The sequence below is a fragment of the Vipera ursinii genome, assembly GCF_947247035.1.
Source record: "Vipera ursinii genome assembly, chromosome: 1".
In the NCBI taxonomy this organism is placed as follows: Eukaryota; Metazoa; Chordata; class Lepidosauria; order Squamata; family Viperidae; genus Vipera; species Vipera ursinii.
Window position 1 is genome coordinate 137445238 of NC_139512.1, and position 24196 is coordinate 137469433.

The 24196-nt window shown below is 37.7% G+C and overlaps 1 protein-coding gene across 1 annotated transcript in view; it reads left to right on the forward strand.

Moving 5' to 3' along the window:
* The window catches only part of THSD7B (thrombospondin type 1 domain containing 7B), a gene marked incomplete at its 5' end in the record, with an annotated part of 466043 nt that overhangs the window by 415045 nt on the left and 26802 nt on the right, over window positions 1-24196 (forward strand). Inside the window, 3 exons of the mRNA XM_083351680.1 lie at window positions 9517-9658; window positions 12710-12825; window positions 13679-13796. Of these exons, the coding sequence (XP_083207806.1) occupies window positions 9517-9658; window positions 12710-12825; window positions 13679-13796 (376 nt within the window). The remainder of the gene's footprint in view (window positions 1-9516; window positions 9659-12709; window positions 12826-13678; window positions 13797-24196) is intronic.

The window sequence follows — 24196 nt, forward strand, 5'->3', positions numbered from 1 at the left end:
GGAGCCACATGCGGCTCTTTCAGCCGTCTCCTGCGGCTCCCAGTCTTCTGCTATATGTAGTCCAAAAAAAAAGTGGGACTAAAAAAGTTCAGTCAATCAATTCAAATATGCAGGGTAGGTGCATATTTCGCCTTGGCTCCACTCTTCAGTCAAACCCTGTTCTGCGCATGCGCGCATGTACGCGCATGCGCACTCAATTTTTGCGGCACCCAGTATTTCCTTTTGTGAGGGAACCGGTTCCGAGTGGCTCTTTCACTGTTTCAGGTTGCTGACCCCTGTCCTATACCATTGTCTTGAGGGAAGAAGTTGAAATAGCTTATGTCCAGGATGTGTGAGGTCTGTAGATATTTTCACAGCTCTTTTTCTTGCTTCTGCACTATGCAGGTCCTCAGTGGAAAGCAGGCTGGTAGCAATTGTTTTTTCTGCAGTTCTAACTGTCTGTTGAAGTCTGTGTCTGTCTTGCTTGATTGCAGATCCAAACCAAACAGTTATAGAGGGGCAAATGGCAAACTCAATAATTTCTTTGTAGAACTTGTATCAGCAGCTCCTTGGGTAGCCTGAGCTTTCTGAGTTGGTGCAGGAAGAACATTCTTTATTGTGCTTTTTTGATGACATTTTTTATGTTAGGTGTCCATTTTAAATCTTGAGTTATTATAGAAAGCCTAGAACAGGGGTCAGCAACCTGAAACAGTGAAAGAGCCACTCGGAACCGGTTCCCTCACAAAAGGAAAAACTGGGAGCCGCAAAAAATGTGTGCGCATGCACGCATGCGCAGAACAGGATTTGACTGAAGAGTGGAGCCAAGGCGAGATATGCACCTATTCTGCATATTTGAATTGATTGGTTGAACTTTTTTGGTCTTACTTTTTTTTTTTTGGACTGCACATGGCAGAGGACTGGGAGCCGCAGGAGACGGCTGAAAGAGCCGCATGCGGCTCCGGAGCCGCGGGTTGCAGACCTGTGGCCTAGAAGCTTGAAGGTTGATACTGTGTTGTCTAGTATTGTAAGAGGTTGTAGAATAGTAAAGTTTCTCCTAAAATCTGCTCTCATTTCTACAGTTTTGAGGGTGTTCAGTTCAAGACTGTTCTGACTGCACCACAAGACTAGTTGTTCAACCTCCTTCTGTATGCAGATACGTCATTGTCTGCAAACTTTAGTGGTGTATATCTATATAGTACTAAAACTTTTGTTTTCATGACCTTTAACTGGGCAAAACAGTGCATCAAAGGGCAACAGTTTTTGAACCAAGGAACTTCAAGTGGACTAACTTACAGAATGTGTCCAAAACTCGGGTACCATGACTTCCCAGTGAATGAAAATTGAGAAAGTTCTGACTGTTTTAGTGCTATCGTCTATGCTGCTCAAGTGATCACATGATCTTCATTTCCATTCTTCTGGGACAGTTTCCCAGACAGTCTCTCAATCCCTCCCTCCCTCCCCTACTCAACAGCAGGCACTTAACTACCTAAGGCAGGGGTAGGCACCCTCGGCTCTTTTATGACTCATGGACTTCAACTCCCAGAATTCCTGAGTCAGCTATGCTGACTCAGGAATTCTGGGAGTTGAAGTCCATGAATCATAAAAGAGCTGAGGTTGCCTACCCCTGACCTAAGGAAAGGGAAAGCTCTATTATGCTCCTTGTCAGAGGTCCACAAGCAAACTCAAAAAGTGAAGCCAGCAAGAAGTTGTTCCTGCTCCCACTGCTTTTTGGCCCACTCACGGTCATTCTGTTTCTCTGTTTAGGTAAGGAAATAGAGCATAGGTTGGCTGACAAGTTTTAAAACTAGGATGTTTTGCTGCCAGGAAAGTTGCCATTCTCTAATTATCCTCAAAGACTATTATAGAATTTGGAACAAATTGTATCTTTGGATGGATAAAAAGAAAGGTCTCTATTAGGTTTTACAGACTAGCTCACTGTTTTAAATATTGTGGTATTTCACCAATTTGTAATCTAAGTGTATTTAAGTGTATTTTTGATGTACATATATACATGTATATATATATATTTAAACATTGTAGACAAAAAGGTTTGTCAGCTCGCTGGTACTGTGTCCAATGTTTTTAAATAATAAATTTAATAAAAAAAAATTAAAAAAAAAAGAGGAAGTTTAGGAAAGACAACAGATGGGATTTAGTTGGATACCTTAAGGATTTTTGGAATCAAAATAAAACATTGCTATATTCTGGACCATCTTCACAAAGGGCTCAGGTATTCTGGGATTCAGTATTATCAGTATGTACAGTAACTTAGTTCATAAATTTAAATCTATACTTAAATACAACATAGAAATAGTAAAAAACATCCCTTGGCCTTTGCACACTAAATAAATGGGAAGCACTCTGTGTTTGGCTGAATATACATTAATATATTTGGGAATTTTGGTCAAGGAAGCTTTTCAACTTCTATGAAACCATGGAAGCATGAAGTGTGGCCAGGCTGAAGAAGTGTTAAAAAAACCAAGGATATTGTAAATATGGTTAAGAATTGATCTATTTAGGCTTGCAAGTGTTATCTTTATCTAACTTATCGAAGAAGAACATTTGCAGCAATAGAAAACATTTTTTTGGGCTAACTGGCATCTTTGCTTTTGGAGCGCTGTCATGGGCATACATATGTGCACATACTCCATTATTTTCTATGTATCTATAAAACTAGAGGCATTATTTGGCTGTGCAGTGTACTAGTTTCCTTTTTTTTAGTTGGAGGAAATTAAAAAAAATTCTGTGTTGCCTAGAATTGCTATTAGTCTTGAAAGTATAAGCATATTCTCTGGATTTCATAGAAGGAGCAAGCTGAAAGAATCCAGTTGGGTCATCTAATCCAATCCCTTATTTGGTGCAGGAATCCAGATTAAACATTCCCAACAAATTACATCTACTTTTACTTTGACACATTCAGCAAAGGAGAGCCCATCATTTCTTGGAGTGATTGTTTTGGCATTAAGCAGTTTAATATTAAAGGGGAATCTGTATTTTTGTAAGTTAAATCCGTTATTTGTGCCTGAACTCTGGAATAATGGAGGTCTCATTCCTTTTTCTATTGCATCTGTGCATTTCAGTGGTATCAGGTCATAGTAGGAAGAAAATGTAAGCGATCAGAAACAATTTGCCATTTGTGATTATTTATCAAGTCACATAGTTTTATGGAGTTAGGTATAGAAGTCCTTTTACAACTTCCAAGTGAGTGTTCTTTAGGGAGAGCTCTACTCATATATATATACTCTGTTTCCTGCAATCATTTCAGGGAGAGTTAGTTATATGAACAATCTGTCCGGTTAATCTTTTTATGCTTCTTCCACCCATAATTCCTACATGTCATATAAACACAGATAAAGGTATTAGAAAGGTATAGATAACAAAATATTTTCTCTGCAGTGGATAAAAGAATTGCTACTGCTGATCATTTAATCTTAATGTTGTGTCATTTGAGAATTTGACTTTTTTTTTCTTTAGAAAGTTTCCTAGTACTTTGGTTGTTATGTCTGTTGCTTGAGCATTCTAAAAATCTGTTTGTAGAAATACCTAGGTGGGTCAGAAAACCTCTTCTTCCCACATTTGGCAGAACAGAATAACAGAGTTGGAAGGGACCTTGGTCTTCTAGTCCAACCCCCTGCTTAAGCAGCAGACCCTATACCAGGGGTCAGCAACCTGAAACAGTGAAAGAGCCACTCGGAACCGGTTCCCTCACAAAAGGAAATACTGGGTGCCGCAAAAATTGAGTGCGCATGCGCGTGCATGCGCAGAACAGGGTTTGACTGAAGAGTGGAGCCAAGGCGAAATATGCACCTACCCTGCATATTTGAATTGATTGACTGAACTTTTTTAGTCCCACTTTTTTTTTGGACTACATATAGCAGAAGACTGGGAGCCTCAGGAGACGGCTGAAAGAGCCGCATGTGGCTCCGGACACGCACAACATCTAAAGACAAGCCATTCCACTGATAATTGTTCTCACTGTCAGGAAATTTCTCCTTATTTCTAGTTTGATTAATATCCATCCATTGCTTCTTCTTCTGTCTTCAGGTGCTTTGGAAAATTCCGGTGAGCAGAGCCTCCTCACATTTATCTTCCTGTTGACATGTCCAGACACTATATAATTAATCTCCCATATGTTCTATAGTCATATAACCATATAATTTTACTTTGGGAAGATATCAAAAGTCAGTCTGGGCAAATCCATTGCAGACGACCCAAAGGTGGTTTTTCAAGAGGCATCTGGACTTTCTTGTTTTTCTCTGAAGACGTTTTGCTTCTCATCCAAGAAGCTTCTTCAGCTTTGACTGGATGGTGCCAAATGGAAGGATTTACATTTCTTGCAGACAGCTGATCGTTTGCATCCTTTTAGAGAGTCATTGAGGCCACTTGGAGGCTTATCTTGGAGATGTCCTCAAGGTCACTTGACTGGTACAAATAGGTGTGGAGCCTTCTTGGAACAGCTGAAAAGACTGTGTTGTAGACTGGAGGTAGATGATATCATATCCCTCCCCCTCTATTGAGAGAGAGGGCCTCTTTGACCCCTCTTTCAAACCAGCTGTCCCCTCTGTCCAAAATGTGGATTTTGCTGTCTTCAAAAGACAGCACTTCCACATTTTTTTACTCTTTTGAAGAGTGTTTTTTTTTCCCTTTCTACTGAGCCTGGCTTCTTTGTTTCTCCAAGAAAGAAAAAGCGGCTGCTTTAATGCAGATTGAGGGCACCTTGCTGCTCTCCAAGCTTGGTTGTTTTCTTGCAGATATTTCATTACCCAACTAGCTAACATCATCAGTGCATTCCACATTACTGCCCTGAGGTGCAAATATTGGTTAATGCAGGTTGGTACCAGAATTTGTACCCTTTGAACTAAGGGGTTCTGTGCACAAAAGCCAATGGGAGGTAGCAGTGAAAATCTTGGACTAGAAACAAGGAGATGTAGGATCAAAGCAAACACAAGCAAAGGATCAGTCATTCTCTCTTAGCTCAAACTCTCACAAGGTGAATTGCATTTTGGAATCTTGAAATATTGCATCCAGTTTTGGTCACCATGATATAAAAATATGTTGAGACTCTAGAAAGAGTGCAGAGAGGAGCAACCAAGATGATTAGGGGACTGGAGATTAAAACATATGTAGATCAGTTGCAGGAATTGGATATGTCTAGTTTAATGAAAAGAAGGACTAGGGGTGACCTGACTGCAGTGTTCCAATATTTGAGTGGCTGCCACAAAGAAGAGCAGGTCAACCTATTCTCCAAAGCACCTGAAGGCAGGACAAGAAGCAATGGGTGGAAACTAATCAAGGAGAGATCCAATGTAGCACTAGGGAAAAATTTCATAGGGATAAATTTCAATCAGGATAGAGCTGAAAGGGATCTTGGAGGTCTTCTAGCTGGAAACCCTGTACTATTCCAGACAGGTGGCTGTCCAGTCTCTTCTTAAAAACCTCCAATGATGAAGCACCCACAACTTCTGAAGGCAAGCTTTTCCACTGGTTAATTGTCCTCACTGTTAGGAAGTTTCTCTTTAATTCCAGGTTGCTTCTTTCCTTGGTTAGTTCCCATCCATTGTTTCTTGTCTTGCCTTTTGGTGCTTTGGGAAATAAGTTAACCTCCTCTTCTTTGTGGCAGCCCTTCAAATACTGGAATACTGTGATCATGTCCTCCTAGTCCTTGTTTTCTCTAGACTAGACATACCCAATTCCTGCAACCGTTTCTTCATATGTTTTTTTTTCTCTCCAGGCCTTTAATCATCTTAGTCACTCTTTGCATTTTTTTTTCCAGTTTCAACATCTTTTTTGTAAGGTGGTGACCAAAGCTGGATGCAGTATTCCAGGTGTGTTCTTACTAAGAATTTATAAAGCGGTACTAATACTTCACTTGGTTTTGATTCTATGCCTCTGTATACAAACAAGGATTGTATTAGGTTTCATCAGTGGAAGAACTTGCCTGCAGAAGTTGTGGGTGCTCCAACACTGGAGGTGTTTAAGAAAAGATCGGACAAACATTTGTATGAAATGGCATAGGGTTTCTTGCTTGAACAGGGGGCTGGACTAGAAGACCTCCAAAGTCCCCCCCCACCTCGGTTATTCCGTTAAGGTTGTTGTGGGGGAAATAGATCTTTTATTATGCTTGGATAGAGATGAATCCCATATTAAAATAGCAAATGAAGACTGCAATCCAATTGCTGTTTGTGGACAGAAAACCTAAGATAAATACCTTCTTCAATTTTCTCCAAGAGGAGAGTTTTCCGTAGAAGAAGCACCGTCATTGAAAAAAATCCAGTGGAAGATCTCTTGAAAAGTAATTTTACCATGAAACCTAAAATATTCATGGACAAACGGTGATGAGTGCAGCATTCCATCCATGAGAGATTTTTTTCCCCTTTGATACAATTTTTGAAAGCAATTTCTCTTAAATCTGTGAAATCAAATTGAATAAGAACGGGTGGAAGGAGTGGGGAAAATTAGCCTGTCCAGCACTAGCAAATAATCTTACAGTATTTGCTGATAGCAAGAAGAAGTTTTGCTTTGCCTTTCCTAATCCTTACACAACAAGCCAGGTTTGGATCAGATTTTATTATAGGCCTCCATAATAAGTTGTTATAAAACACATCCCAAATACAGTCAATTAAAAGATGACAATCTTTGCCAAAGCTGCTCGAGAGGCTTGTTTTCATGCTGAAAAGGTGATCCTTTATAAAACCAACTCCTCTCCTCATCGATTTTCAAGGATTGATTTTAACACAGCAAAATGAATCCAGTAGAGCAGTAATTGGGAAATGTCTATCAAGATACTTCTCGATGATTATTATTGGCAAACCGTTCATACTATTATTCTTGCCTGCAAGATCAAACAATCCCATTAATTGTGGGGAAGATAATAAACCATTTGTAAACAGTTGGAAACAGGATCCGTTTTCACATAATTAAGAAAAATTGCTTACATTAAATGTCTGGGTGACCATTGTCCAGCAAACAGCTGAGCTTCCAGGAAAAGTAGCTTGTATATGAAATACGAAATGCTACGGAGCGCTTGTATCTGCTGAATTCAGATTTACTGAAAAAGCAAACGGTCTAGTCTCCTTTGGCAAATGCTCAAGAGGAAGACACTGAGGTCACACACACCAGTGTCTGCCTTCCGCTGATACAAGAGGAATTGTACAAGGGATTGCTAGGCTGCTGTCAGCTGGATTTCTGCCAGAGCTGTTTCAGGCTAGGCCTTCTGTAGCATTGTGCCTGTGAGCCAAATTGATTTGAGTCTTCTTTTGCATATTCAGAAGGGTGGGGAGGGGGCATTGTCTCTCTTTCCTGATTCTGCCAGTCTCTCCCTCTTGAGTTCTGTCTTTGGTGACAGCTGCGAAGCAAGAGAAGCTCCTGTTTTTGAACCGCTGCCTCTCTAGTAAATGAGCATTTAAATGGGGGAGGGGGAAAGTAGTGCCCTTGGAGTGATTTGTGGAAGGTTGCTTCAAAAAAAAATCCTTCATATTTATGAGGAGAACAAGTAATGGGTTGTGGGTTTGATGCAACTGGGTTATAATCTAGTCCAGTTCATGGCATTGGCTTTGATCACTCGGTTCCTCCAAACCCGTTTCTATTCATTTAGATACCTTTGAGAAAATGCCATTGGGTTCTGAAAGGTGGATTTGGTTTCTATATTTAGAAGAGGGGGTCGCTATTCTGCTCTTCTTTACTTCCTGACACAGTTTGCTTCATTTGGAATCAATAACAGGGCTCTCGCTGACATGGGATGGCTTAGAATTTGCCACTCGTTTGTGTTGTACCTCTGCCATTCTTAATCATTTAAGCAGCTCCATTACCCCCAGCGTCATGATAAAGGTTAGCAGGTTGGGACATTTGTGTGCCAGGCTAATTGCCCTTTAGGAGCATCTGAAGCTAATAAATTACTCTGCTTAATGCCTATTCACTTTGCTGCTGCTACCCAAAAGTACCCATGTAACTGTGCCCTGGGGCAGAGAGAGACATATTAAATGCCTCATTAAGAAGAAAAAGAGAAACAATCAGCCAGCAAGCTGTATCTTCCTAAGCCAGCAAAGGTGTCTTCTTGCTGTGTTTGGAAAAAAGTCTCCTCTTGCAACATGGCATGATTTTGTTTGCCTCCAAAATAGCACAGCTGTGTCCTCCTCCCTTTGCAAGAGAAGGGGAAGGACTTATGAAGATGATGTCTCCAGAAATATGTGGACTGTGCTTGAGTCTTCAGTGGTCTGGGAGAATTCTCCAGAGCCCCAAACTATTTGCCCTACAAGATAGAGTAACAAATGGCATGATTACCTCTAAATGCTTTGTGTGGACTTCTGGGTATGCATTTCTCCCTGGTTTCCTGGGAAGCTTTGTCTCATGAAATAGACTAGGTGACTAGGAGGTGGCTAGAGCATAAATATATAACATTGAAGATGAAGGCTAGAAAAATAATTTATTTTGTGAACTCCATTGCATTCTCAAGTAGCTTTCCAACTGAGTTCTTTGGATTGGTTCTGGGATTATTATCACTGGAAAACCTTGGATTGAAATTCATGGAGATTTGCCAGGGAGGGATCTGTGAGGGAGTTTGAGGAAATATTCCATCTTGAAATAAAGCATTTCTAAACAAATTGCATGGGATAACATTCACTTTATGGGCCTAAGAAGACAGATAGAAAATGTAAAGTAGAGCTCTATCTATCTTGGCTTATTTAAGAAAAATGACTAGGCAGATCCAGGCAGGGAAAATATTTCTTTATGTGACAGATTGGGGCCAGAAGTCTTAAAAAATGCAGTGGGTCCATCCACTTCTGAAGAAGCTGTTCATTCAGTCCTTTTAAAAAATCCTTCATGGGCAACATGTTTGAGAGGATTGTGACTGTGGTTGGAGAAGATAATTAGATGTGTATATCTGTATATTTATAATAAACAGTAAAAGGGTGCCAAGTGAGTGTTTTTCAGTAGAGTTTGATAATGTCGTCTTTTATTCAAATATAGAATCTTAATGATTTGGGGGAAATGGCACATTTTTTATAAACCTGTATCAAAGCATCTCCAGTATAGTGTGGGCAATAAAAGGATAAAATATATTTTCAATTTGAAAGAATTAAGGAAACACAATGCCAGGAATACAGGCGTTCACATTTTACTATAACAATTTTTAACTGAAAAGAAAAAAAAATGAAAACAGCTTTGAAGTGCTGGAAATGTATAAGACAGATCTACAAAGAGGATGGAGCCTTTTTCCCCCCTTTTTGATTCTCTGTGGTTCCAAAATAATTAATAAACCAGCAGTAGCTTGGTTGATTGTTTGGATGACCACCATAAAAATCCTCAGGCACATGTTATGATTCTTCCCCTATGTACATACAGAGGGTTTTTTTAGATGACTGTCAAATTCAGTGAAAAAGCATTGGTGTTACATAATGAGATTATTCACAAGAGACTCTTTAGCCTGATAGACAATTTGAAAACCAATTAAATTAATAATGCAGGTAACCATCCTTGCCACAGCTGTAAACATGTTCTTGCATAATTCACTTACCCACATTTTTTTTTAATCTCTAGCGATGTGATCCTAGTGTAATGCAAACAAGAACTCGACATATACTACGAAGGCCTTTAAAACCCAAGACCTGCCCTGAAAGTGCACAGCAGAGGCCTTGTATTCTGAATCAAAATTGTTTTCAGTATAGTTACAATTTAACAGGTAAGCATCCTTCATTGTAATTTGGAATGAACTTTAGAGCATTCTGCACGATACCCGCATCAGCCTGGCAAAAGTATATAGAGATGGTGTTGCATAAGGAATACAAAACTTTCACTGTACTTGAACTTTCAAGGAAGGCCATTTTGAAAATAGCTAAAAGCTAAATAGCTTCATGTGTTTATTAAATCATGTTAATTTATGAAGTGTAAACTTACGAATTGAAGTTCTCATAGAATTATATACAATCATATACAATTTGTTGTTGTTAGTTGCGAAGTCGTGTCCGACCCATCTCGACCCTATGGACAATGTTCCTCCAGGCCTTCCTGTCCTCTACCATCTTCTGGAGTCCATCTAAGCTCACGCCTACTGCTTCAGTGACTCCATCCAGCCACCTCATTCTCTGTCGTCCCCTTCTTCTATTCTTCTATTACATATAGCATTATTATATTTGCTATAATATAAAATATATTTATACCATGTATAAATACAGGTAGTCCCTGACCTACAATAGTCCACAGTGACTGTTTGAATAACTGCACTGTAAAAAATGACTTATGACCGTTTTCACACTTATGAAAGTGTGTTCATCCCCATAGTCACATAATCAAAATTTGGATGCTTGGCAACTGGCACATATTTATGAGGGTTGCAGTGTGCCAGGATCATGGGATCACCTTTTGCAACTTCCTGACAAGCAAAATCAATGGGGAATACAGATTCACTTAACAACTGTGTTACTAACTTAACAACTGCAGTGATTCACTTAACAACTGTGGCAAGAAAGGTTGTAAAATGGGGCAAAACTTACTTAACAAATGTGTCGCTTAGCAACAGAAATGTTAGACTCAGTTGTGATTAGTCAAGGACTACCTATATTATATAAATATTTAATTTTCCTTACAGTTATTACTATCTGTGAGCAGCACTTTATAATTCTTCAATGATGCTAAAAAAATAATACTTGAATGGTTGCTGAACGAGCAGTTAAAAAGCAAAGGCTACCTACATTCCCAACTGGCATTATATATGTTAAATTGCCTTATCAGTGACAGGGATGGCACATAAATTTAATAAATAAATAGATAAATAAATAAAATAATGCCTGCAATTTTTATATGCTTTTTATTGAAAAAGATGTTTTATCTCTTCTATGGAAGAATGGCCAACCAAAATGTGAGAATATGCTTCAAAAACTAGATTAACTTTATATTTTAAAAATCAGTCTAATGCAGAAGGTAGTTCTCTTTGGGAATCATTTTTACACTACAGTTTTATATGTGGAATTGGACCACATCCAAAATTCAGGTTTTAGAGTTTATATTTTAACTTGGCATATTATCTACATATAATGCTTTGAATTTTCTTACTGTATTGTTTTATCATCTATAGTCTTTTTTTCTCCTTTTTTATAACTCCAATTGTGTTAACCAAGTGCCTGTAATAGAGATATTTAGAAATTTAGTAACAATCAAGTAATTTAATAGAGACATGTTTTGATTAGAAAATAGATATGAATGTCTGTAAGCTTTTTAATGATGTATTACAATATATTAATCATACAGTATTTTAGAACTGTTAGTTATCACCTGATTTTCCTGTTTATATTTGGTTCTTAATCATTATTATCCTTTTAATATTATTGTAAGTATATTTGTATTTTTTCCTTTATTCTTCTCAAATTTATAATACTAATACGTTATTTGTAAAAAAAATAATGAAACGTGAATTAAAAAAATTAAAATTAAAAAAAGGCAAAGAGGCAGACATGGTTAGTACTTGGACGTGAGATCACCAAAAAGTTTCATAGCTGTGGAGTCAGGTGGAAAGTTGAGAAATAATCTTGAACAAAGACATTGGCCAATTACTTCCCAATGCTTGTCTAAAGTATAACAGGAATCTGTCCACATAGACACCAGCATTCAAGCTCCACTCAAGAGAGGTGCAAATTTCTGATTCATTGATCCTAATTTCCAAGTTCAGACCGTTATATCAAAAGGCCAAGGAAGAGTGCCGCCGGGCAGGCAGGCAGGTATCTTGCTTCTCTGTGGCTTGGGGGGGGCACTTTTTTCAGTTCCATGGTAACTTCAAACAGTCACTAAGTGAACTGTTGTAAGTCAAGCACTACCTGTACTTCATCACTTTTTTCTTTCTCTTTTTTTTGGTCATCAAGTTTTTGACACCTTGCTAGGCGACTGGTGGTACTCGGATGTTGCCATATCCTAAAAGTGGTACAGTGGGTGAAAGGTTGAAAAGCCCTGCTATAAAGAGATGCTGCCTCCTGCAGAGTATACAGAATGGACTTTTCATTCTAGGATTCATCATTTCTGTCTTCCTGATGGAAGCCTGTTTAGAGATATTCCCCTCATTAAAATGAAAGCACGTTCGCCTAGGAATTCTATATAACACTGAGGACCGCCATAGGGTTCAATTCACATATGACAAGAAAAGAACCTGTCTTTCAGAATTCTGGTAAGCAACACAGAGGAAGTGTTAAGACCACACAGAGGGAAAAAAATGATTTATATCATTTTATATGCATTCTGAAGGCAGAAGAAAAGTCATTTAAGATTTCTAGCTACTTTCAACATTACCTTTGCAGAGTGGTACTTGGAAAAAACAACATTCCCTAATTGGTTATCCTTGCTTGAAGAAGACATTAATATTTTACAAGTGCTTTCTTTCAAGGGAAACATGATTCCTTTTGTCAAACAAAACTCAGTTGGAGATTATGACAAGCGTTGCTTCAAGGCAGTTGCGCTGCAGAAAAAAAATACAATTTTTGGCATCCAATGGAGCAGCGTGCCACTTGATCACTATGAAGTGCTACATTTCATCATCACCGGACAGTTGTTAGCAAACTCAGCGGGAATGTAATTTTTAAGGGCTACTGAAGTAAAAATAGAATAATTTAAGGCTGGATGGATTTTTTTCTTTTAAAATAATAATATATTGGTTTCCAAATCATAAAAAACTATAGCTTCATTTTTAAAAAAAAAACCCTTCTAGCATTAATAGGCAGAACTAATTGTAACCATGATGTCTCTTTAGACTGGAGCACATGCCAGCTAAATGAAAATGCAGCCTGTGGACAAGGGATTAGGAATCGCCTTCTAAGCTGCATTCGCAGTGATGCAAAAACTGTGAACATGAACCACTGCGAGCAGGTGAGCTTCCATTTGGTTGCTTAATGCAAATATTTGCTGGGCCCTTAATGTCACCTTGGATATTCCATGAAATAATCTTTCAAAAGAACACATCAAAATAAGTGTCACTAACCTTCTATAGATCCACATAGAGCCCTCCATAGAGTAACTGACATATTCTGTCATTTGAAGTCAGTATGTAAGGTAAGGTAGATCAGAACCTATTCCTACATTTAGAACAGTAAATAAAAAATTGAAAAAGTAATTTGATAAAAACGATTTTCAAAATCTTACGCAAATCATGTCTGACTCTTCTTTTTTTAGCAGCATTTGCATAGTTCTTCTTTCTGTTCTTTTATATTTCTAACCTGCTTCTTCCTGTTCTTCTTTTCTTTTCTTCTAACTATCATCTCAATATCTCCCTCCAATTGTTTGCTCAAGTGAGGGCTCTGTCTAGCATTTCATCCTATTGGCCCCTTGTCTGTCATTATTAGCCTTCTTTGTCTATTACAATCTAAGTGACGTCAGTTACTATATCGTTGCTCGTTCATCCAAGTCCAGCCAATTCAGAAAATAAACAGACAAAACAGCAATGTATAAACTTAGGATGCCAAAGGTGAATCAGGCTAATGCACTTCAATGAATATTGTTTTGCCCAAACCTATGGCAAAGCTATGAGCAGGCTGGGCTTGGGGCAGTGAAAAAATATTGAAGGAGCTATTGTTGTTGTTTTAAATGTATTATAGCTGCTGACTTCCGAAGATTCTACTTAGCTTACCATATCCAACTTTTGGTGTTTCATTAGAAGCCCTGCTTTATGTGCACATCTGCCTAGCTGTCAGTGATAAGTGATCTGTTGTGTTTTCTTTAATAGCTGAATCTGGAAACACCCACCAAAATGACTGCCAACTGCATGGTAGAATGTGTAGTGAACTGTCTGGTTACCGAATGGACTGCTTGGTCGGAATGTTCACAAACTTGTGGTCTTGCAGGTAATTGTTCCACTTGAATTACTGTTCACATTATTTTGGAATACAAAGTTTTTGTTGTGATTCAGGGTCAGCCTGTGGGTTCGGCAGTTGGGTCAGATGATTCAGAGGAGGAGGAGGAGGAGGGGTTTGGAGAGCCTGCAGAGGACAGTTCTGAGGCATCACAGAGCTCTCAGCCAGGCTCCTCCCATCTGGTTACTACTCAAACCCAGCTGTGTGAGCCTGACAGTGTGGATGAAGATGACCCACAGCTGCCCCTGTTCAAGGACGCCCGACGCAGGAGGCAGTCAATCAGGAGTAAACAGAGGAAGGCAATGGGGCACCTCGGAAGGAGGCAAAGGAAAGCCACGCCTTGAAACTGTTTAAAAGGGGAATGAGTGGGAGGGCTGGTTGCTGAAGGCAACCGTTTGAGCAGCTTCTGTTTTACTGGTTCGTATTTTGTTTTGCTCAGTTTGCTCTGTTTTGGATCTGTTTTGTGTAAATAAATTTGGCGGGCGTATTTCCAGCCTCTTGCCTTTTGTAAAGGGGTTGTCCCTGGCTTTTCTGCAGGGCCGGTAGTAGGCTGGAACAGAACAGTTTTGCCCTAGTAGTCTGCAACTATATATTGGGTCAGAACCCCTGAATTTCCACAATTTAGTCATGTTGGTCTAGAATCTAGCGGCTGTCCACCATTTTTGTCTCAATAGATGACAGCGCCGGCCAACTTGGCTTGGGTTGGAAACTAGGTGAGATCAGGTAACTGTATTATTTGGATGAGAAATGGGTGAGAAATAGCAGGAAGCCAAACAAAAATAATCTAAATGAGGTCTGTGGAGATTCTCAGTCATCCAGCTCATGGTTGTCCCATGTCTTTCAAATATTCCTTAACTCTTGGAGACTATATGGACATATCTATGTGGTTCTCTTAATCAGTAAGTTATTTGGCACTGCCTTCTTTTAGCATGTCCCAAAGGGTGCTTTTCAAAAGGCAACTGGACTTCCTTTGTTTTTTCCTTGAAAAAAAATGAACTGAAGAAGCTTCTTGGATGAGAAGTAAAACATTTTCAAGGAAAAAAAAACAAAGAAAGTCCGGTTGCCTTTTGAAAAGCAACTTTGGAACATGCTAAAAGAAGGCAGTGTCAAATAACTTACTGATAAGCGAGCCACATAGATATGTCCCTACAGTCTCCAAGAGTTAAGGAATACTTAAGAGAGTTAAATACATTTTCATTAGGACTGCCAGACTGGGCTGCAAAAATCCATACAAACACTGGATGACAATGAAGAAATGCCAGACAACCTCTAACTTCCTGCTTTTGTCTGGTGACCATTCATATTTTTGCAGCCCAGATCTAGTAATCCTTGCTAGCATTTTTGAAGGGAGCCTGGTTGGACGAGCTTAAAATAGACACCTATTGTCCAATATATCAGTGTACATTATCCTGTTTCTAGACACCCCACAATACAACTCATCTTACAGAATGACATATTACGGCTGTGGTCATATAGTATGTAGTCATGGTTTGTTTAACCATAACGTATTGAACAAACAGCAATATCCTCTATTTATACAGCTTACTACAAGATAAATCATAGTTTGAAAACCACAAACACTGGATTCACAACATGCTAAGCCAAATGGAAGTTAGCCTTTTGGTTTAGCGTATCATATTAACCCAGTCAGTAATTAGGGCAGTGATGTATTAATTATTGTTATTGTTATTTAAGGTCGGCTATGATTAATACTGCAAATATATGAGGTGTGAATTCACAGTAATAAAATGATACAAGTTTTTCAACACACTTTTTCAAAAATCTAATATTGAGTTAAACAGTGTCAGTTTTTGAAGCTGAAATATTGATGGTGTGAACACTGAGATAAAAATCAAAGTATTTTTTTAACTATAAAAAGCTTAATATTTATGCTAACTTCCAGGGACCTGTAAGAGATGTTAAAATGTTTATGGGAAACATTTTCTGTTTCTTGGCAATTTAGTACGTGGCCTCTGATTTGACAGTATGTGTTGTGGTCTTATGAATATGTTGCCATTACAATATAAAGTTTTGCTTATTTGATGAGATTTGGGCGTATGTATGTTGCAAATATGCTATTTTCACTACTTGACACTTTTGGGAGCAAATTTTATTTTTGCAAGACAATGAGCTCTAATGAGCCACTGAAGTGAAAATACTGATTAAAAAGCTTAGAAATTTTCATATTGGTGTTGTTCCAACCTCTCATTCTATTTTTTTAATAAAATTTTATTAATTTTCCAATATTACAATGGTATCTTTAAAAAGCAACGTGGTGTCTGGGTTACAATAGTTCCATTTCAGACAAATACATATTATTACAAATCTTCAAGTTGTTAAAACTAATTTTTCCTCTCTCTTGTTTCCTTTAATGCATATTATATCTTATCTAAATTAACATACATCTCATTGCTATCCATCAGTCATTTAATAGTTTCCTTATATTTGTCAATACCTTAGTATATTTTATATTTTAACATTCCATCTTTAAAACATCAAAACACATATATTTTTCCAGCTTTAATTTTACATTAATATTAAAATTAAATGTTTAAGGTTTCTCATTTTCATATTTCTAAATAACCTCCTTTCCCTTTACACAATTTTCTCCGATACCTAGTAATGTAAATATGCTTTTTATTTATCTCATTTTCATATCAACAAGTTAGTAGTACGATATAAGAATGGTAGTCATTAGAATACCAATTGCAGGGAGGAGAAAAAGACGGAGGACAATATAATATTCTTATTTCCCATTTATAGTTTCCACATATTGAAAATTAACCAAAATTTCTCCCGTTTCAACATTTAATACATCCTTTCATGTTACTACATCCAAGTATATTAGTTACATTGTATCATTCTTAACATATATACATCTTAATCCATTTCATTTAAAGAGCTCAATATTTCAATGTTAGTATTCATACATCTGTATTTTGTTTTTGTTTTTAATTAGTATTTTTATCTACTCATCAAAACAATCTCATAATCCAAGTACAGTCCTGTCTATTTTGGTATTATCTATTTCAGGCCTCTTAAGTATGTCCATATTTCTTCAACCTTATTCTTGCTTTCTTCCTTTGCCATGTCATTTTTCGCTTTTTTGCCTCAGAGTCATCAAAGCATTCTTGTGTTGTTATATCATATTGAAGTAGTCCTTCAGTCTCCATTTTTGAAGGATTGAGGGGTCTGTTAACAGCGCCAAATCTTCTCATTATTTTCACCTCTTGATATAATTGTCCTGGGCTAAATAAATTTTGTTCCACCTTCTCATTTTGATCTTCTAAAGTTTGTGCTTGTTGAATAGTTAATTCTTCTGCCAATGCACTTAATTCTTCTGTTAAGTTCTGTCCTGATAAAATATTAGTTGTAGTCACAATTCGAGTTTATTTCTTCGAGATGTTTTCTAATTCTTTTCCAAAAGCTCTTATTTCATCGCCAGCTGTAGAAAGGAACTGATAAGTTTGGTAGGATATTTCCCACATAGCATAGATTTGTTTTTGAAACTCTTCCACCAGAGTTTTACATCTGGTGTTCAAGGTTAATCTTATCTTATTTTTCTTAACTGTTTTCTTAATTTTTTTAAAAAAGAAAATCAGATAGCAATTTCAGGTTTAGCCACTGGATGTCCCCCAAATGCTTTGAAAGTTCTTTTCTTTTATTCCGTTTCTTTTTTCAACATTAAAAAAGAAAAACACCCCTGTGCTTGCTCACCGCTTATTTGAAGGGAGGGTTGAATTCCCCACTCCCTCTCCACAGGGGGGAAGGTACTTAGCAGCTTATTTAGGTGAAAAGAAGGAGATTAAGGTATAAGAGAGAAATCTTACCCTCGTCTCTTCCACTCTCCTTTAATGTTGCCCGATGGTAAGTTTGACTTCGGCTGTCTGCAGCCTAGTAACTGGCCATATTACTATGGCCCGTCTTTCGTCCGCTGGTACAAAGGGAATGCAGGCACCAATGGGGGGGAGGTTGTGGCTCCCCCGCGTTTCTGCAAAAGCCCCTTCTTACTGGTCACCCCTCCAGGGCGACTCTTCAGCCCTTTTAGGACCCCCCAGCGATGCGAAACTGGACGTGGAAGATGAGAGCCGTCCTCCAGACATCCATGTCGGCTGGCTTGGCAAACTGGAAGTCTCCAACCTCATATTCTAAGCAGATGTAAATAAGTGTTCTTTAATTCAGTGGGATTTTCTGAGTAGACATATCAAGGAGTCCTATAGAATTAATTTCTGATGTTACAGATCAATCTTCTTTTGCTAATTCTAAAATTAAACTGGTTTTCTGGAAACGTAACCACAAGAGGGAAGCTTCGTCTGTCCCAAATCTGTAATTATTAAATAAATAAATAGAAAGTAAAAGCCAGAATTTCTGAATAAATTCTGTAAAATAGATAAAATACTCAGGGATTTGCTATTAATGAATTAACTGGTGAAACGTTCCTGTTCTTCTCTCAGAGATTAAAATTAGGAGGTTTTCCCATTTTGTCTGTTCTACAGAAAGCACCTCTAGAATCTGCTTATTAGTTAGCCTCATTTGCATTTTCAAAGTACAGTGGAGTAGAGATAATTTTAATCTTTTAACCCTCTGACACATTGTCAGCATGCTACTATTCAACTGTAATCATGACTTTGCCGCATCTTATCAACTTGTACCAATTTGGTTCAACTTTACTGGCAGGTGATGCAACTTTCAACATATTGCACTTCTAACAATACTGCTCTTGACAGCAGTTTTACCCAGTGCTGGATAAGCAGTAGATTTCATGTATTCCATCATTAAATGGAATAATGTGTCATTGACTTACAGCGAATATGTGAATGTAGGACTTTTAGTTTATCTAAAACCAGACATAATAGAAGATTACTTTTGCAGTCAAAAACAATTAAAATTATTTTTTTAAAACACAGTTTCAGTAACTATGATTTCTGCTCTCACTTCAACAAAAAACATGCTATATTCCATTGCCACAGTTTATTTGTTTATTAATTTGCTATGTTCTGGTCATACATGCAGAACTCCTCTTTTTTGACAGCTCCACTCAGTGGTAAAGTTGGTTGAATAGTCTGTTTTGCTCTTTTGCCCTTAGTCCAGGTCTATACAGTACAATTCCTGTAAAATAAAATATTAGCTAGCAGCTACAGTATAGTGTTAAGCACTTTTTATTGGGTTTTGTTTGAGCTCTTTGTAGTCACTAATATTGCTGGATGGAGTTGGATTTATATGAAAATCCAATTTAATGTCTCCCAAAGTCAGTACTAATAGAATTTGGAAGATGTAATTCAGTATGTTGAACTTTCTACTTGATCTTATGTATCTACAATGTAACATTTGTGAACTACACCTTCCAGTGCATTATAAAATAGGAGGGTGTATTACTGTTAAAACAATATGGAATCAATGTGAATGATCATTTTATCTCATATTCCACAGTATAAATACACCTTACTAAAATCTTGTTTGCTAAAATCTTGTTACACCTTCAGATGAAGTGAGAGAAAAATCTTATGCATTAGGCTTCCCAAAGAAAATTCCGGTTTACCAACGAAAGCATCAGGATGCATACAAATGTTTCCAGTGTTATCTAGCAAATCATGAAATCTTTTAAGAAAGATAACACATTTATGGTATACAACTTTATAACTTTTACTGATTATCTATCTGCTATTGTCTAAGCAATTATTAATTTCAGAATAAGTGTGTAAAGGCTACCACAGGAGAAAGAGAGATTAAGCCAGGAGTGGCTAAAGGATAGATTAGTGGAATGGGAAACCAGACAGCTCTCAGAAATTAGAGTCAGGAAAGTTTCATTCTGTAGAGCATGACTGGCAGAGGAATTCTGGAAGTTGAAGTCCACAAGTTGTAAAATTGCCAAAATCTGGTCCGTCCTTCCCAACAGAACTTGACCAGAATTATCCCTCTGGTCATTCAAGAGGAAGATGGTCCTGAAATCTTAAGGATTCAGCTTTATGCTATACTAGGGATCTCCAAACTTGGCAACTTTAAAACTTGTGAACTTCAACTCCCAGAATTCCCCAGCCAGAAGCCAGTTGGCTGAGGAATTCTGGGAGTTGAAGTCCACAAGTCTTAAAGTGGTCAAGTTTGGAGACCTCTGGTCTAGGCAAGAAAGACTTATAGAAGCAGGGCAGAGACAAACAGCCTGGGACATTACAAACAATAGAGCAGCTGAGTCATCTATTTGTCACTGAGTGATTGTTAATGTGCTTTTAGAGGATTTAGATCAAGCGGGAAACATTTGGAAAACCCTCTCAGACTTACAGTATATGAGAAAAGAGGCAGAATCGTCAAACAAGTATGAGGTGAGAATGTAAATCTGCATCTGATATTTAAAGACACCTTGAGAAATTAAGCATGCATATACAGAAAGAAACGTTGCCAGCTTTCATTTTAAATTTGTTGCCTAGAAATTACCCAGTTGGGGTACATACAAGAGAAATGAAAATGGAAACAAATGTATTTTGTGCTAAATCATTGGTAAGATGATAACCTGAAATATCACTTTTCTGAATTCTGAAATGCCACTTTTCTAAAGCCAAAAGGGGGGGGGGGAAGAGAAATACTTCATTTGCAATGGTTCATGTCATTTGTAACTCATTTGTCTAGAAAAGAGAGATAAGGTAAACCTATTAGACTACATTCCAAAGAAGATGACTCACCTCAGGCCAGTGTAAGAAAAGGCCACAAAGGAGATGGAGAAACCGATGTCAGAACAAATGGCACCTGTTTTGATTTTCCTGCAGCTTCTAACTTTATTAAGGAGAAAAAAAGTTTCATTAAAATGAATTAATGTACATCTACCATTCACCTGGCCAACAGAAAAGGTCACCTCTGCTGGGACAGTTTCTCAGCATTCCATTTTGTGTCAGGCAACAAAGAGTTGTTGCTGTTGATTTTAAAAACTAAACATGTTTTATATGTCCCAGATCTAGAATCAAGCCTGTTTTCAGTTTAAAAAAAAAACTACATAAAAAGGATGTGATGTAAGATTTAAAGGAAATACTATCGTACTGTATATTGCTTATCAAAGGCACTGTCCAGAAAAATGGACTATTAAACTATGCAGAAAAGGGTACCAAAGAATTGCAACCACAAAATTATATAACCAAATGGCACTGGAAAATGAGAAACAGAGACACAGATCCTCTTTATAAATTAGAAGCAATAACCAAAGGATATGGTTGCAGCAAATCAGTCCAGATGTGCATGCCAGATAAAGGCTGGAGATATTAAGCCAATAAATATGGAGATAAGGTTGATGAAGGAGCCATGAGAGTAAATTCATAGTTACATCTGTGGGCCAATCCAAGTAGAACACCAGGTGGGAACTTATATATGCTTACATTGATAAATGATTACACAAGACAATGGATTTTGCTTCTTATTTACTGGAGAAATGAAAAGAATATGTGGCCTAATTTAATCAGTGAAGCCTCAGGTTCTCTGTATGGTAAACATATAGCAGGTAACATATCTGAAAGAGCATAGCAAACTGAAGTGGAATGGTGTGGTAGAATAGAAAAATTGTCTTTGATTGAAATGATGAGATGCATGCTGAAAGACTCAGGATTGGGATATAAATCTCAGTCTCTTCCTCTGATTTTCTAGGACTACACGCTCATGTAAATGCAACTGCATAGCTGTGAATTTATCACAACAGTGATAGCCCAAAGGAGATGAACAAATTGTGAATACTCTGATCTGCAAGTGTTTATTCTTGGTAGGAGATTCTCTTCCATGGAGATACCTGAGATAAATATTAGGGCGGACAAGGGAAGAGATTTATATCTGTTGATCATCAATGGAAGATGCCCACACTTGAAACAAATACAAAGGAAACCAGTGCAAGCAATTTTATTATTTTCATTCAGCTCAATGAGTAATTATGTTTGAAATTTCTTTCAAAGCAGAATCCTAAAATTTAGAACCCATCCTCCTTAGAGCTATACAAATCCACAATATCATTAAAACACTGTGGAGTTGTTGTTGTTTTTACAGATTCATGCAGCTGCCTCAATTATTTGGTTTGAAGAAAGGTGTTTTATGTACCCCAACACATTATAAATCACCACTTTTTTATCCTTAAACTTACTTAGTAACAAGGTGGCCACATGGCGTGTGTAAGTCATTTTTTATTGATTTATCATCTTTCCAACAATTTTAGGCCAGCTGGCTTCCCACCCAAGGGAGGATATTTCAGGGCAATTCCACCTATGGGACTCTTTCACGGCAGCGTTACTGTCAGCACTAAGCAGGATTTTTTTTCCTTGAAAAATGGTTGCAGAAGTTCTCCATCACCTAAAGAAACTGGGAGCATTTGTTCCTTTTTTCCCCCTCCAAAATTGAATAATATTTTTTACAGGCCACCAGTGCTCAGCTTTGTTTCAAATAATCACAGCTTTTGAAAGAGAGATTCCACCGTGACATGATTTCTGATGGTATCACAAAGAAACTGAGATGCCCAATTGTTCTGTTTATGCAAGGCTAGCGAGGACAGAACTGGCATTTGTCACTATTACTATTTTTTGATGGTTGATAATAATTCTCTGTGTGAAACATTCTGCAGCTCACAAAAATGCAGTTGGCCTTCCCTTTGCACTGGCCTTGTTCAAGGTCCCTACTTCAGTTGAGTTGATGACCTTCTTCCATGGATGAATGTGACATTCCCAGAAGCCTGGGAAATAATTGTTAAGAGGCAAATACTTTGACAGCTGTCCTTAGAAAACCATACTATTCTTTCAGAAGTGAGCTTTTACAGTGACATTTTCCCAAGTTCCGTTTTGCAAAAAAAAAAAAAGAATATGCAAATCACAAGGTGGATAATAGCAAATGGCTTTATTAGTTTCAAGTTGGTTTTCAGGATTTTGCATTAATGAATGGAAGTTAAAAGGCCATTCTGACTATAAAGTGCCGGCGGTCCCTTATCAATGACCAAGGGAAATTCAGAGGCTCTTGAAAAAATTGTAAACCGTAGTAGAAGTAAAATAATTAGGTTGGCTGCAATCCCATGCACAACAGCGTGCATAAATTCCTCGGAGGCCTAGTAAGTTTAAACAACCATGTTATCCTAGGATTGTAGCTGTTATTAGGAATAAATCATGTCCCATAGAACACAGCCTTTGTTTTATGCTGAAGCAGCCTTTTGAGTGAAATTTTCTCCCCCCCCCCCCGGGAATTTACTGACTGTTGTAATGGAAAGGTGCAAAGTTTCTAATAAAAGTAGGAAAGGCATTGAAATACAGCACTGTAGGCTTCCAATTATATTTTAATGTACACTACCATAATACACCATAGTATAAGTCCTAATTATTATTACAAATTATTATCTATGTTAATCTTTGTTTTCTGTATTGATAACAAATATGTTTCATTTGCCAAATCTTGTCAGCTCATCTTTGCTAATTAGAAGCATCTGAAAGAAATGCTTCATTGTTTCCTTAATTAAACTCATTTTAAGTGCCTTCTTTTTAGGCCAAGGCTTAACAGCATTTATGACAAATCAGTAGATAGCACTACTTTCATATTTCTCCTCGGTAAGGTAATCAGTAAAAATAAGGTAGAATGCAATGAATAATTACCCAAAGAGAAATCCTTATTATTCAGCTAATTTCCTTTTTCCCATAATTAACCTTCAGAGAAATAATTATTTGAAAAAGTATATAAATAAAGATATTACATGGTTTTGTATCATAGGTTGGGAAGTACCCATTCTGATGGTTTTGGTAATTAAGCATTTTTCCCCCTCAAGATTCCTATATGTTTGTTTGTTTGCTTGCTTGTTTGTTTATTTCCATCTGTGCATAATCTGTCCCAATCCTGAGAACTCTGAACAGCAATAAAAATCTAAACTAAAAATAAAGGCATAACACCAAAATTAGAAATTAAGAGATTCCCTCAGTGCTGGAGTCACTGAGTTAGGGGACAAATGTAGGTGGTTAAGTTGCTGGTTAGCAAGGTGAGCACTGCTCATACCTCTGGGAGAAGTTCATTCTTCAAAATAGTGATTGTCACAAAGAAGGCCTCTGTTACCCACACCCCAGGATCACCATAAGGACTAGTGACTCTCAGCAGACCTTCTCTGGATGCCTGGAAGCAGATTCAGTTCAGGAATTGTTGTTGTTCTTCTTTTGTGCATGTCTGTGCCTTCACATCAGTTTTGATTCCTGGCAACTGTTTGAAGTAGTCCCTACAGTTTTCTTGGCAAGATTCCCAGAAGTGGTTTGACATTGCCTGCTTCCTAGGGCTGAGAAAGACTGACTGGTCCAAGGTCAGCCAGCTGGCTTTATACCTAAGGTGTGACTAGGACTCAAGATCTAGCAGTTTCTAGCCTTAACATTATACCATACTAGTTCTAGTCTAGTGATATTCATTTGAGA